Here is a 16,488-nt window from a genome sequence, read left to right on the forward strand (position 1 = left end):
GGCCACATCCATTAATGAGTCATGTTCAGGACCTCTGCACAGAACCCATTCTCTCACCTCCCAGGAGAACCTAGCCCACCCCCAGGCAGCGTCCAGCTCCTGAGACAGAGCGAGAGAATGTGCTGCTGGGAGGTCTCACTCATGGACTCTCGGTTCCCCACACTATCTCCCGCACAACCTCATTTAGACCCATGACTTTTAATACCATCCTTGGCTGATGGCTCTAATTACACAGCCCAGGCCAGACTTCCCTCAGCTCCGCTCGTATTTCTGTCTACATGACACCTGCACGTGATGGTGTCTCAGGGAACTTGAACTTAACACATCCAAAATGGAGCTCTTAGCTGATGCCCCAAACCCACCCTCCCTCCCCTTCCCCTACTCAGAAAACACTACCTTGGGACTTCCCTAGCAGTCCAGTGGTTAAGACTCCATGTCTCCACTGCACGGAGCACAAGTTCGATCCCTAGTTGGGGAACGAGCATCCTGCGTGCCATGCAGCGTGGCCGGAAAATAAAAAAATTTTTAAAAAGAGGAAGAAAACACTACCTTTATCCAACTAAAGTATCAGAAGTCACCTGTGACTCACATTCTCTCATCTTCCACTTCCCACTGGCCAGTAAGTCCTACCTCCTTCTTTCCAAAGCTTCTCGGATCTCATTCTCCACTACTACTATCCCGTCTACACCCTCATCCTGGAGTAATACAGCACACTGACGGGCTTCTCCGTTTCTGTCTGTGTTCCCCTACAACTCTTGAGTGCTTCTCCTACTGAATTTAGAAGAACTCCAGTCTCCTTCCCATAATCTCTTAAAAGTTCTACATGATCCAGCCTAGTGGTTCTCAAAGTGGTTCTTGGGATTATAAGACATCAAACTATTTTCATAATCACACTAAATGTTGCTTGCCTTTTTCACTATGATTCTCTCAAAAGCATGCTGATTTTCAGAGTCTATAGAATGATGGATAATGTCACCATTCTGATAGCTAATGAAATGAGTACTTGTGTATTCTTGTATTTTAAGTTCTCCTGGGGTTTAATTTCTAATATGCTACACATCAATAGTTACAGCTTTCATAAAAAGAAGCTCTTTGGGGTTCTCAATAATTCTTAAGGGTGTTAAAAGGGCCCTGAAACTTTTTTCTTTTTAAATGAGAATCTTTGACTCAGCCCTTGCGTCCTATTCCAACCTCACCTCAACCCATTCTTTCCCTCACACTCTGGGCTCCAGTCACCCTGGCCTCTCCTTCCAACATCTTGAACTTGAACTGTTTTATGCATCCCTGCTCAGGCTGTTTTCTTACAGAGCCTTATCAAAGTTTCTCCAGCCTCTCTGTTTTCAAGCACAGCACTATCTTCATTTCCTCTAGAAAACTTACTACAATGTGAAATTATCTGTCTTGTTAACTGACTGCTTCTCCTCCTGGCCTTCTGTCTCATTTCTTCCCCAGGGTGCCCAAGCACAGTGCTGGATACATCACAGGCATGGCACTTGCTGAATGAATGAAAGCTGAGGACAAGGAGGGAACGTGGCGGGGAAGCTAGCCCTGGCCACCTGAGCAGAGCAGAGGCAGGCACGCTGCTGTGGAGGCCACGGTACCTGCTGGGGCACCTTGAAGCGCACGTAGGAGCAGAGCTGCAGCATCTCACTCATCTCCTCCGGGGTGGTCGGGATCAAGGGAATCTTCTCTACGGCGGCCGACTCCTGCAGTTCTTTGAGCCGTTGCACAAATTTATTATCAGTTGAGTACTGCAGACCTGGGGGATTCAAATCAAAACAGTTTGGCAATATATCTACCTTCTTACCAAACCCCATTTTATATACAGAACTTCCAAAATCAGCCCAGACCTAACGTATCTTAGGTGTTTTCCACTGGTAGATTTCTTTTTAATTGGTACTGGCATCCTTGCTCAAAGGCAAAACCACAATTTGAGAAACATAGGAAAAAAATTTTTTTCTTCAGAACATCTTACGGACTGGCTACGCAAACTGGGAGCGCATAAAAAACGCAGCACCTCAGCCCCTCCCCTAAGTCTCTTTACATCAGAATCTGCACTTAAGCTGCCAGGGGATTGAGCCGTAGGACTGAAATGAAGAAGAGTCTGAGAGTCTAGGAGACACCCTGCCTGAGGCCCCCTCACACTTCTGTATGGGCTGAGAGGAGACCTGGTGGAACCCATGGCTAGAGTGGACTGACTGAGTGCTCTGTCCTTCAGCCTGGACCCACTGAATAATCTCTTACTTGGGGTCAGCACACAGGATGCAGCGAGAGTGAGTCCCCTTTGGAGCTGTCCCACACGTTGGGGCAGGAGGGCAGGACTGCCCTCTACACAGTCCTTCTTCCTCCAGGGGACCATTAGGCAATCCTGAGCTGGAAGAGCCTTGAGACTGACCATTATTTTCTATCACCTGACGCAGGACATGAGAGTTTACACAAGCTGGTGTATGAAGGGGCGTAAAACTAATTTCATTTCCAACACTGAGCAAGTTTCTAGGTGTTTAACTTAGCTGAAGAGCTAGAGCTTAGAAAGAGAGGCAGTGGAAGCCACACTGTGCTACAGAAATTCATAATTCTCCTGTATTCAGCAACTCCTCTAAATCTAACGTGCGTACCATGCAGCTCTCATGATGCCACGGACAGATTACATGATCTGTTTCTTTTTGCTTTAAAAATAATCCTAAACTAAATGTCATGTGGTATATCCTGAATTGGATCCTGCAACAGAAAAGGACAATTGTAGAAAAACTAATGAATCTAAATAAAGCCTGATTTTAGTTAATAGTAATACACCCATGTTGGTTTCCTGGTTGTGACAAATTTGCTGAGCTATGTGAGCTGTTAAAGGAGAGAACTGGGTGAAGGGTACTATCTTTGCAACATTTCTATAAATTTAAAATTATTTCAAAGTAATAAAAAAAAGTGTATCTTTTCATTTTTGCATACAAACAAATTCAATTCTAACTTTCTAATGGAAACTCAGGTATAAAACTCTTGTCTGGGCAAATGAATATACACTAAAAAAAATCAGTTAGTCAGTTAGAGCTGACCTTCCATAAGTGATTTAAAATCTAATAACATTCCAGAGGGGCTCCAATTCTTCGTTTTTTCTTGGCTGAGTTGTGCAACATACGGGATCTTAGTTTCCCAACCAGGGATTGAACCCACGCCCTCTGCTTTGGGAGCACAGAGTCTTAACCCCTGGACCACTTGGTAAGTCCCCTCCAATTCTTAGACTGTATCATTATAAGATCAAATGAGTTCAGACACAGTGCTTGGGAAAAGGAAAACCCTTTGGGAACTTGCCTTCAATTTCAACGAGCTTAACAGACCTGAAAACTTAACTTTCTGAATGAGTTGAAAGGTTTCAAAGATAAATCTAGTTATGTTTCAGTAGAAGGTGCACAAGCTCAGTTCATGGTCGGGTTCTAGAGGGTAAAGAAGGTAATGGATATGAGTCATACAAAAGAGGCAGTGAATATGAAAGGACTTCTCCAAAAGCCACAGCTTGGGTTCTGGAGTCAGATAGCTTAGCTACCCTGGCTCCAGCACTAACATAATGTGTACCTATAAAATGGGCATACTATCCTTATCTGGATAATAATTACATATGTAAAAAGCCACTGAGATAGGTACTGAAAATCTGGACAATTTACTATGTGTAAACCATACTCCAGTAAATTACCAGGGATGAAGAGAGAAGCAAGAGAAGGAAAAAGAAAGAAACATCTTTCTTACTAACATGCTATAAATTCAAGTATGAAGATTTATATACATATATATGTATGTAAGTTTTAAATCCAATTTTAGTCTTAGTCTCAGTAGCATATATGCTAAAACTGGAACAATACAGATTCAGATCAGCATAGCTCTTGTGCAAGGATGACATGCAAATTCATGAAGTGTTCCATATTTTAAAATTTTTTTTAAAAATCCAACTTCAGATCATAATTTCTGAAGACATGTTACAGCTCAAGTAGACATGAACGCATTTAAGATCAGACACCAAAGTTTGTTGATTTAAAAAAAAAAATCTTGCAATGAAAAAAGATCTCTGAGTTTTCAGCCAAAAAAGAAAGACACATAATAACAGTACTTTCACCTCACAAGGTTATGGCAAGGATTAAATCCATATAGAGTTTAGCTCATAAAAATTCAATAAATGTTAGACGTTAATATTATCATTATACTTCAAAGTATTTACATGCTGTGAAGTTTTATACACTTTTTAAATAACCACCTCTGATTCTTTGTGGGACAAAGCTGGCTCTATATTTTAAAGCTCAATATAGTTATAATTATGGTTATGTAACTATTGCTTGATTGTACCACTAAGGCAATCTTTTTTTAGTATCTCTACAATATTGTCAAAAAGATGATTCTGAAAAGACAGTCACAGCAGAAACCGCCATTGACTTCTTCAGAGATTCAGGTCCCGCTGCATCCACATCACTCACAGGGTGATCTGAGTCTTACAACTCACCAGCAGGGCACACAAGGGACAGGCTGCAGACATCTGACGGGTAGTAAGCAGCATACACCCCAGCCACGTGGCCGCCCATGGAGGTGCCTACCAGGTGGAAGGGCTTTTTGTTCAGCTTGAGGCATTCTACAAACTAGAAAGGGAAATGAGAAAGGGGCTTGGTTATACAACTGTGGACAATGACAATGGGGATTCCAGAGTTGAAAACTTTTGTACTTCCTATGGGGACAAGCAGAAAAGGGCTATTGATGAAAGGGGATCTGAAATCTACTAGATTATCCAGATGAGCCCTGTTATATGCATGTACTTTTCTTTACCTCACATAGGTTATTGAGGGGTTGTTTGTAAGTATAAAATCAACAAAGATCCCTCAAATTCATGAGGCAGCAAATTTTTAAAATAAAGATCCCAAGAGTAAATATTTTCTGCTCTGTGTGCCTATTATCTCTGCTGCAACTATTCAACTCTCCTGCTGTAGCACAAAAGCAGCTAAAGACAACATGTAAACGGGTGACTGTGGCTGTCTTCCAATAAACAGCTTAGTGGCAGATCAAATGAAGCCCACAGGCCATAGTTTGCTGACTGGCTATAATTTACAGCACTTCCCATCCATCTAAACATCCATTAATGTAACTATCTATCCATCTGTCTACCCGACCATTCACCCATCCATTCATACAGCTATCCACCCATCCATCTACTCAACCATCCAAACAGCCATTCATATAACTATCCATTCATCTATTCAACCATTCGACCATTCATCCAACCATCCATCCAACTTTCCCTCTATCCAACCATTCAACCAACTATCCCCTACATCTACCCATTCATCTAAAAAATATTTATTGGGTATCTATTATGTACAAGCAACCATGGTCAGCTGCTCAGGATACAGCGAAAGGTCAAAGAAACAAGGTTCCTTGCTTCCAAATAATACACAGTTTAAAGAGAGGAGAGGGGCAGACATTAAATAAACATCCTTGAATGGAGAAAATATTTAATGTCAACCTGAAGAGTATGAACCATTAAATTTTGAAATGGTTCATGAGCCCCATGACTTTGAAAGCTCAGTCATACAGGGCTGAAGAAAGATACTAAATCAGAACAAAATGAAAAGATCACCCTCCCCATCCTCCACAACTAGGCAGACATGCTGTTACCGTCATCAAGCAGCTGGTAACCAAAAAAATACACTCTAAAAAAATAAACGGTCTTGAGGAATTCTAAACTCCCTTTTTGAAGAGTTGAGAAAATGAGACTGTATTTCTCCAGAAACAGTTATAATACGTTTAAAGAAGTCAGCAATAACCCCTGGCCCTCTACAGCTGACCGAGGATACCACTGGGCTGCTGCCATTTTGTTTGCAATTATGAGTCGAAACAGAACCCGTGTTGACTGTTCTTCAGACTTGAGGATGCAACGGTGGGCAAGACCCACCTGGGCAGTTTTTTGGTGGAGCCTCCCTGCTTACCTGGTGTATCCTCTTGACTTGCCCATCTATGGACAGGTCATCCAGTGAGGAGCGGGTGGTGCCCTCATGCCCTGGCATGTCCACACAGACCAGGTGCAGGTTCTTCGGGAGGAACTGCGGACACACAGGCCCAGAGAGTCAGAATGTGGTGTCAGAACATGTCTGCCCATGTTTCTGGGGAGGCTCCCCCAACTTACCAAGTGACCTGGACAGCCTCCCCACTGGGGAGGAAGGAACCTAAACCATTCCGTGTCTTCCCCTAGTAACATCTGACATGAATAAACACTGCCAGGAACCTTCCAGAGAGCAGAAGCCCCCTCAGTCTAATGTGAGAGGCCTCGGGATGACTGGAAAGGGGAGAGCAGAGGTCGGGGAGCAGCTTGCATCCTTCGCTCTTTCCTGACACCAGTTGGCAGGCCCTGCTTCCTTCTTTCCCTCCTCCCTTCTATGCTTATCCCAGTCTCGCAGCCACCAACTTGCAACCATTAATACACTGGGTGATTCTGTTCTCCCAGAGCCCCGGTCAGCTCCAGAGCCCACAACAGTAACACTTCTCCTAAGAATCATGTCTGATCGCCCTATGATCTTAACTCTTTTTTTTTTTTTTACATTAAGACCTAATTCCTCAGGTATTTTTATCCTAAACACCTTCTTCCATTTAAATATATGCCACATTTAACCAGGAATTTGAGATATATCAGCTATCAATAAACAACTAACCAGTTATATGAAAGATGAAGAGGAAGTCAGAGGTTCATTAAAGCACAATGACTGTCCTCATACTGAACTCTGGAAATAAGAATCTAGGGGATGTGTGAGCCTTTTCGTCCTAATGTAGAGCATGCTTGGGATTAGTCAGGTCCTGCTTGAGGTGGGAGCCTGGGGTCCTTCTCTGCCAGACCTCTCCCAGCCCCTATCTTTACCAGCTGTTCACTTTTACCAACTAAAGCAAGCTGACACAACCAAATAAACCAGGACAGAAAGTGAGTGATTTGAGAAACCATCCCAGAAAGCTGTCAGATCAAGACTGCTTCTCTAAAGGGCTAAGGAAAAGAGAAAGCAGAAATGGAAGGAAGAGAGGAAGAGGAGTTGGGGAGAGAGAAGGAGAAGCAGAGAAGGGAAGAAGAGGGGAATCTTGGAGTATACAGAAATGACTTTTCAAAACCTGGCCTTTGATAGTCATGACAGTCCGAATATGAAGCAGAGTATCAGAAACTTTCCAAAGAAATAGTCATAAGGTAAAATCGTTGGTGAGGCACTGATTTTATAAATAACATCAGCTCAGTAAGTTCTGTCTGATAAAAGGATCTGAATAATATACTACACTAGTTTAGGGTGCTTTGAGCCATTATACCAGGTTCCCTCTGCTTTCTACCACTCCTGATGACATCATATTCAAGTAGAACCCCCTCTCTTCTTTTTTTTTACAGAGTGACACCCACTGAGGAGGGAGGGCTCTAGCACCCCACCTTGACCATGCTGAGCCACATGTCCTTGTGGGCAGAGAACCCGTGGAGCATGAGGATGGAAGGTTTGTGGCCAGGCCTGCCTCGGAAGGAGTAGCAGAACTGATAGTCTCCGTGGCGCACATAGCGGACCTGCATGCCCAGCGTCCTCCGCCAGTACCTGGGGACGGAAAACACAGGCAAAATCAAAGTCAGCGAGCGCCAGAGAACCAGCTTCGGGAGGCGGACTCTGTACAGCTTTACTTCGAAGTAAGAGCAACGATTCTCCCAGCCCTCGTCCTCTACACAGTCACCCTTGAGGACCACTAAGTCAGGCCATTCCAGAAAGTACCTTACGTGAATACTCTGGTATAAATGTTTCTAAGCACACTATCAGAAAGGGAAAAGGGGACATTTTCTTAAGAAGCATGACATGCAATAACCCTCTGTTAATAAGTATTTTTAGTAGTTTGAATCGCAGGGCAAAGAAGGCTGGTGGTAGGGCTCAGTTGAGTTTCAGGAGAATTCAAAACGGCTGGTGGTAGGGCTGGGAAGGACTCTGGAGAGGCCAAGACAAAGGTGGTTTCCCCTTGCGGAGAGCCGGCTGGCAGCTCCTGGTGGGCCATGTTCACTGATGCCTGAAATCTGGGCCGAGCAGCCGTGGACCTGCGGGCCTGAGTGCCGCAGGGCGCAGTGCAGCTGGCCTGGAAGACCTTACCACAGAGGTACTTTAATTGGTAGGAAATGCATCAAAAGACTTAAAGAGAAAGTGTGTTCCCTCTTGTCACCTGCAACTTGCTATTTATTTGTGGAGATGAGGAATCAGACTCTGTCATCAAGGCTGCCATTCCTGGTGGAGGGGTTACTCCACACCCACACATCCCTGCATGGGAAGAGAGGACAACCGGAGACTGACCGGGAGATGTCTGAATTCCTTGTTGTCTCAGGACTCCACACACCTCACAGCTGTCGCCTTGAGTGATTCCAGTGACTGCCTCTCTGTGAGAAACACATTTGCCTGTTTGTGATTCTATCTGAGCAAGCTGATTTCAACCAACAAAATCTCTGCATTTGAGTCTTAGCCTTATTTATTTATCTATTCTTGGAAATTTGTTTTCACTGGGACACAGGGGATGGGTTGTGAAACAGCTCCATGGGCCTGACTTTTTGGTGAAACATCCAGTCTAGTCTTCCTGGGACAGCTCTTAGGAATTTTCTCATCCCTTGCAGCTGATGCTCTTGCTGGCAGCAGCCTCTTCAGTCCACTGGTTACAGTTCCTCCCTGGAGGAGAATCTCCCCCTTTTTCTTGGGGATACTCTTGTTTCCTGACCCTTCAGGGTCACTAACTGGTTCCTCTATTGGGAAAGATCTCTTCCTCTGGGAAGACTTCCACCGCCAGCTGTCTCTTCAAGATCACTACTAACCAGCTCCTCCTTGGAAGAGGATTTCTTTTTCTTGGGTTTGGAGAAAGACACAGATGACTCCTCCATTCTAGTCTCCCGACGGGCCTCCTGAGGCTTCCACTTTCTTCTTCTTCGGTCTTGTGCTCGTCTCCTGGCACGCCTCCTGAGCACTGCTGCAGTTTTCCAAATATGTGAGGGGAACTGCAACCAGCCCTTCTTTTTCTTCTTCAAGCATCTCTTCTCCTGTTTCTCCAGCTCCCTAGTAATCTCAGCATCAGCTTCCTCTGCCTGAACAATTGTCTCTATCACAACATCCAGATTCCTGCAGGGCACCTCTTCAGTCTCATAGAAGGACAGCTGCTCCTCGACTTGCTCTTGAAGTTTCTCCAGAAATACAGCTGAGGGCACCTCAGAGAAGCAATCAGTTTATAAGGTGATACAGTATTTGTCTCCCAGGTATTGGGACACGTGGCCTTTGCTTTTGATGGCTGCCTGGCCAATGAATGCGGAGTGGAAGATGAGGCCATATTTTGGGGTGTTATCCCTTGTCTTCAGGAAACTTGGTCCCTTTCCTGGGTCCAGGGAATCACTTACAGACCAGGGCTGGCCAAACAGAATCTTTCTCATATTTAGTGATACTGTGGTTTCAAAGAAGCTGATTATTCTCAAGAAGTGGATTTTAATCGACAAAAAATTAAACCACAAAAAAGTGTGGATTTTCATTGTGATGCAGAATTTATGGTAACACACATTTGATTTTGCAGAGACATTATTTCCACTATGGTACATAAGCTCAATAGAAGTCATATGCCCTCCTCTGCCTTCCACTCCAAATATATTTTTCCTACAGACTTTGGGAGTAAGAACTTGTTTCTTAAGAATTATCTCATCTGTTCTCTGGTTTTACTCCTGACAACATATGGCAGTTGGTTGAAAGCTCAGCTTCTCTGGGTTACATAAGACTTGGCAGTGCTGGAGTTTGGCCTGGAAATGATTTCAATATGAAATTACCATCTAAAGAAATTGAACACTCTATATGAAGAATCCTCCAAGATGCAAGATAATTAATTCAATCAGAGATTGACTTAGTGGTATACTTTGTACCAAAGAGGTAGCCAAGATATGCAATAGCAAATAGCCTAAGTGGATCAGCTTTAAACCCTTTGTATAAAATAAAGGGAGAGGGAGAGGAAGATAAATATTTATACTTACTTGTACTTGCATACAAAAAGCATGGGATCATATACAAGATGCTATTAAGATGAGTATCTGGAGCGGAGGTATGAAATACTCTTGACAGGTAGGTGGAGAGGGAATAATGGTGGGAGGGAGACTTATCATGTTCTTTTTAGTACTTTTTCAATGAATATATTGCCTACTCAAAACATTAAAGATACAATAAAACTGGCTAGCTTAACACCTCTCTTTATGACAAAATATGCTTATTTCAAAGTTCTAAGTCATGACATAGTAACATGAATTTGTTCACTCATTTATATCCCAGCTCATTCATTTTTTGGCTATATGATCGTGAAACTAAATTTCCTCATCTACAATATGGAAAACTATTGCATTCTACTGAGGACATGGTTAAGACTAAAAGAGATAATAAAAAAATTTTTTTAATGAGATAAGCCGTTACAGTTTTGTTCAATGCCCAACACACAGGAAGTAGCCAATAAATGGCAGTTTCAGTATTATATAAAAAAGATTCTGTTCTTCAAATATACCATTTGCCAAAATTCAAGGGAAAAACATGGAAAATTTTGTAACACATAACAGCCATATAAGTGGAATCATACAATATCTGTTCTCTGGTGACTGGATTATTTCACTTGGCATAATGCTTTCAAAGTTCATCCATTTTCTGCACTACATCAGAATTTTTTTGCTTTGTAAGGTTGAATAATATCCCACTGTATGTATATAACACATCTTGTTTATCATTTATCAGTTGATGGACATTTGGATTATTTCTATTCTGTTGGCAATTATGAATAACACTGCTATGTACATTGGTAAATAAGGATCTGTTCGAGTCCTTGCTTTCAATACTTTGATGTATATACCCAGAAGTAGAATAGTTGGATCATACAGTAATTCTGATGGTGCTCCCTCAGTGGCTCAGTGGTGTAGGAGAATCTGCCTGCAAGCCAGGAGATCCAGGTTCGATCCCTGGGTTGGGAACATCTCCTAGAGGAGGAAACGGCAACCCTCTCCAGTATTCTTGCCTGGGAAATCCCAAGGACAGAGGAGCCTGGCGGGCTGCAGTCCATGAGGTTGCAAGCAACTGGACACGACTGAGTGCGCGCACGCACACATGCACGCACGCACACATGCACGCGCGCGCGCGCACACACACACACACACACACACACACACAGAGTAATTCTGTGTTAAACTTTCCAAGGAACCCCTAAACTTTTGCATGATAGTTACACCACTTTACATTTCTACCAGCAAAGCGCAAGGGTTCCAACTTCTCTACATACTCACCAAAACTTGCTATTTTTCATTTTTTTTTAAACTAACACCTATCCTAATGTGTGTGTAAGGTATCACTGAGGTTTTGATTTGCATGTTCCCTAATAACAAGGATGTTGAATATTCATTTCTTTTTATAGAGATGCAGTTTATATACCCTAAAATTCACCCTTTTAAATGGTACAACTGATAGCTTTTAGTGTTCATAAAGTTATACAACCATCACCATTAATCCTGGAACATTTCCATCAAAAAGAAACTCAACTACCCACTTAAAAAGCAGTTAAAATGGTAAATTTTGTATTGTGTATATTTTACAACAATAAAAAAAGAGAAAGAAATCCATACCCATTATCATTCACTTCCCATCTCCCTCCCCTTGCGCCTCTGGGCATCCACCAGCTCACTTCAAGTCTCTATGGATTCTACACATTTTCTATAAATGGGTCTATTCAATATGTGGCCTTTTGTGTCTGATATATTTTACTTAACATGTTTTCAAGTTCATCCATTATAGAACGTATCAGTACTTCATTCCTTTTTTTTTTTGGATTTTAAAAAATGATTACAGGATTTTCTATTAAATGGTAGTAACTGATACAGAATTCTATCATTTTCTGTTGACCCATCATGATACAATGGGATTAAGCAAATAACAGTTATATATCCACAATAGTAAAAGATGCTCAGTTTTCACAATCAATAGCCAGACAAAAAATAAAAGATAATTACAGTTGCAAGCCATAATGGAAACATGATTAACCTAACTATATAAAATACTTACATACAATTTGGGGGGTTAAGTAGAGTGGTCTGTTAAGTAGAAGTGCATATGTACACAGGTTTTCACCTGCCCAGCCAGTCTACATCTTTTAGTTGGTGCATTTAATGTGTTTACATATAACCTTACTCCTTGGAAGGAAAGTTATGACCAACCTAGACAGCATATTCGGAGAAGGCGATGGCATTCCACTCCAGTACTCTTGCTTGGAAAATCCCATGGACGGAGGAGCCTGGTAGGCTCCAGTCCATGGGGTCACGAAGAGTCGGACACGACTGAGGGACTTCACCTTCACTTTTCACTTTCACGCATTGGAGAAGGAAATGGCAACCCACTCCAGTGTTCTTGCCTGGAGAATCCCAGGGACGGAGGAGCCTGGTGGGCTGCCGTCTATGGGGTCGCACAGAGTCAGACACGACTGAAGCGACTTAGCAGCAGCAGCAGCAGACAGCATATTAAAAAGCAGAGACATTACTTTGCCAACAAAGGTCCATCTAGTCAAGGCCATGGTTTTCCCAGTAGTCATGTATGGATGTGAGAGTTGGACTATAAAGAAAGCTGAGCACCGAAGAATTGATGCTCTTGAACTGTGGTGTTGGAGAAGACTCTTGAGAGTCCCTTGGACTGCAAGGAGATCCAACCAGTCCATCCTAAAGGAGATCAGTCCTGGGTGTTCATTGGAAGGACTGATGCTGAAGCTGAAACTCCAATACTTTGGCCACCTCATGCGAAGAGCTGATTCATTTGAAAAGATCCTGATGCTGGGAAAGATTGAGGGCAGGAGGAGAAGGGGACGACAGAGGATGAGATGGTTGGATGGCATCACCGACTCGATGGACATGAGTTTGGGTAGGCTCCAGGAGTTGGTAATGGACAGGGAGGCCTGGCGTGCTGTGGTTCATGGGGTTGCAAAGAGTCAGACATGACTGAACGACTGAACTGGACTGAACAACTGAACTGGACTGAACTGATAAGGTAACTATCAATGTGTATGATCCTATTGCCATTTTCTTAATTGTTCTGGGTTTATTTTGTGTAGGTCTTTTCCTTCTCTTATGTTTCCTGCCTAGAGAAGTTCCTTTAGCATTTTTAATAAAGCTGGTTTGATGGCGCTGAATTCTCTTAACTGTTGCTTTTCTGGAAAGTTTTTGATTTCTCAATAGAAACTCTACAAGCCAGAAGGGAATCGTGTGATATATTTAAAGTGATCAAAGGGAAGAATATACAACCACGAATACTCTACCCAGCAATACTCTCATTCATATTTGATGGAGAAATCAAAAGTATTTCATTCCTTTTTCAGGCTAAATATTATTCCATTGTATGGATAGGTCACATTTGTTTATCCATTTATCTGTTGACAGACAGTTGTTTCCACCTCTCAGCTCTTAGGGATAATGCCATTATGAACATACATATATCAGTTTTCCTGTGGATGTATGTTTTCTGTTCTCCTGAGTGTTTTCAATTCACCTAAGCGTAGAATTTCTGGGTCATATAGCAGCTTTTTTTTTTTTTAAACCTTTTTTAACCTTTTGAGGAATTCCCAGATTGTATTCCAAAATGCCTGCATCATTTCCCATTCCCACTAGCAAAATATGAGGGACCCAATTTCTCCACATTCTTCACTGTTGTTTTTTAGAGTAACTTCCATGGAAGTATAAAGAATATAGAAAGGCACACATATTATAAGTGTACAGCCTGATGAATCTGCACAAAGTGGATGAACCCACCATCTGCAGCCCAGATCAGGGTCTAGACTACGACCAGCATCAAAGATGCTTTACCTCCTAAAGGTGACCACTAGCTCCCCTTCAAACAAGAGGGTTTTACATGCTGTAGGACTTTATCATACAGTAAGTTATTTGTATTTGACTACTTCCACTTGATATTATGTTTGTAAGGATCATTCATGTTGTAAAATATAGCACTATTTCTTTCCTTATGGTAAATGGTATCAGTAAAAGACTTTAAACGTTCTATTTGTTTGTTGTTATGAAATAAGAATAAAACTGATTTTTTTAATACTTCGCCATGTTGACTAATGCAAGATTTTGGACTTTATTTATCTCAAGCCAAGAGTCCTGAAATATCTTTATTTATTTATTCATTTTTAAATTTATTTTTAATTCCACTGTATAGCATGTAGAATATTAGTTTCTGGACCAGGGATCAAACCCATGTCCTCTGCAGTGGAAGCACAGAGTCTTAACCACTGGACTGCCAGGGAAGTCCCTGTTAACTTATCTTGTATTTAGCAATCTTGCCAAATTCACTTTTTAATTCTAATAAATAATCCACAGATATCATTATTATTTTAGACTTTCTATGTACACAATCAAACCATCTGAAACATCAGTTTATTTCTTTTTTTCTAATTCTTATCCGCTTCTTTCTTAAGTATATGATTTCTTGATTGCACAACTGAGTTTCTTTGGGAAAACAAAAATCTTTTAAAATGTTAGTTTTTTCATCCCGTGAACAGTGTAGACAGTTTATACAATGAAAACCAGAGTGGCCCCTGATGTCACCCACAGTGGCATCCTCAGCATGGCTCTCTGTGGACTCTCTCGGCCAAGCACGTGGTGCCTCCTGAAGGAGCAACCACAGTTCCCATCACTGTGGGACTGTGCCAGCCACCCTCCAGGGACACTTAGACCCAGAGAGAGCTGTTGCCAAGAACTGGCTGTGGCCCACTGGGGACACTGCTGCTGAGCCCCAAGGAGCTCAGGAGACCCACAGGGAAGTCCAGGGACAGAGGGAACCTGAGAGGCCATCCTCACACCCGCATGCTTGCTCGGCAGGGAGGCTGAGTCTTCGGGATGCCCAGCTACCTCTGCGGGCCCCTCTGGTGGCTCAGCAGTAAAGAGTCCACCTGCAATGAAGGAGCCACAAGAGACCGTGTTCGATCCATGGGTGGGGAAGATCCCCTGGAGGAGGGCATGGCAACCCACTCCAGTATTCTTGCCTGGAAAACCCCATGCACAGAGGAGCCTGGCAGGCCACAGTCCAGGGGGTCACAAAGACTCGGACACGACTGAGCGACTAAGCAGCAACAACAGCAGTTACCCGTGCTGCCTGCTGTTCCTGTTCATGCCGCGATCCTGAAAATTAACTAAACTAGGCCAGGTCTGCAGGGGGAGCCTACAGGCGGCCGTCACGGGCAGCTGAGTGGCTGAAGGCCTTTGTAGGAGTAGCTGTGGTTAAGGGACATGGGGACTGACACAAAGCTGCTCATCCTATGACAACCACTGTGTCAGGGTCACTCACAGTGAGGTGACTTGAAGGAGACAGGCTGTGCATCTCGGTGGGGTCGGGGGAGCCGCTCACAAGAATTTGGGCAGCTCTCTGCAGTGGTATTACAGGTTCTAATACTATAATCACAGCCCCCATGCCACAACACTACCCGGCATAATCCGCAAGGATTTCCAGGATTTTCACCCGACAGCCAACTGGGGTTTCTTCTTGGCCTGTGTGGCCGAGTTCATGAAATAAAGAGCATTGTGTTCATCCTCCAGCTACAGCTCTGAGTGGAGTGACAGGCTGGGGCAGGCTTTACAGTCACATGCGTCTGTGGGGTGAAATAAAGGGCTGAGTGTTCTCTGTGGGGCCCCCCTGAATTTTGGTGGTATTACTTGTTAATAGAATCTGCCTGCAATACGGGAGACCTGGGTTTGATCCCTGGGTTGGGAAGATCCCCTGGAGAAGGGAAAGGCTACCCACTCTAGTATTCTGGCCTGGAGAATTCCATGGACTGTATCAAAAAGAGTCGACCACGACTGAGTGACTTTCACTTCACTGAACTTCACTTGTTAATAAAAGTGAATTCTATGTGATGAGGCATTCTTCATAATAGCCAAAAAGTGGAACCAACACAAATGTCCATTTGGATGAATCACATGCAGTATAAACCACACCATGGACCACTATTCAGTCATCACAATGAATGAAGTACAGATACATGCTGCAGCACGGGTGAGCCTTGAAAAGTGCAAGAAGCCGAACACAAAAATGTCACCAACAGGAAAATCCAAAGAGACAGATTACTAGTAGCAGGGGATGAAGAGAGAAAACAGGGAGTACCTGTTAACAGGTATGGGGGTTCTTGTGAGGGGAGATGAGAATGTTCTCAATTAGATGGTGGCAAGTCACAATACTGTGAATATATAAAAACCAATTAAATGTATGCTTTAAAATGGTGAAGTCTAAACCACGAGTTTTAACTCAAAAAAGTCAATTATTTGCAATGACATTAATTTTCTCTTGAAAGATCAAGCATCAAAATTATTCTAACAGTCCTAAAGCTTTCTCCATGATGGCCTGAGGAACTTGGGGGTGGGGGACTGTGCAGCACAGAGGCTGGTTTCCATGTGTGGTTGGTAGAAAAAGCCTTTGGGTGGGACAATCACATCTCTGT

The 16,488-nt window shown here is 43.0% G+C and overlaps 1 protein-coding gene and 1 pseudogene across 6 annotated transcripts in view; one reads left to right on the forward strand and one right to left on the reverse strand.

Annotated features, from left to right (window-relative positions):
• The window catches only part of ABHD6 (abhydrolase domain containing 6), a 68,285-nt gene that overhangs the window by 7,961 nt on the left and 43,836 nt on the right, over positions 1–16,488 (reverse strand). For all 6 annotated transcript variants that reach the window (XM_005695792.3, XM_018038383.1, XM_018038382.1 and 3 more), the window contains 4 exons: positions 7,427–7,583; positions 5,958–6,071; positions 4,484–4,616; positions 1,602–1,759 (listed from right to left, as the gene is read on the reverse strand). In XM_005695792.3, coding sequence (XP_005695849.1) covers positions 1,602–1,759; positions 4,484–4,616; positions 5,958–6,071; positions 7,427–7,583 — 562 coding nt within the window. The remainder of the gene's footprint in view (positions 1–1,601; positions 1,760–4,483; positions 4,617–5,957; positions 6,072–7,426; positions 7,584–16,488) is intronic.
• Positions 7,919–8,421, forward strand: LOC106503420 (annotated as a pseudogene).

Source organism: Capra hircus, chromosome 22 (genome assembly GCF_001704415.2).
Source record: "Capra hircus breed San Clemente chromosome 22, ASM170441v1, whole genome shotgun sequence".
Classification (NCBI taxonomy): domain Eukaryota; kingdom Metazoa; phylum Chordata; class Mammalia; order Artiodactyla; family Bovidae; genus Capra; species Capra hircus.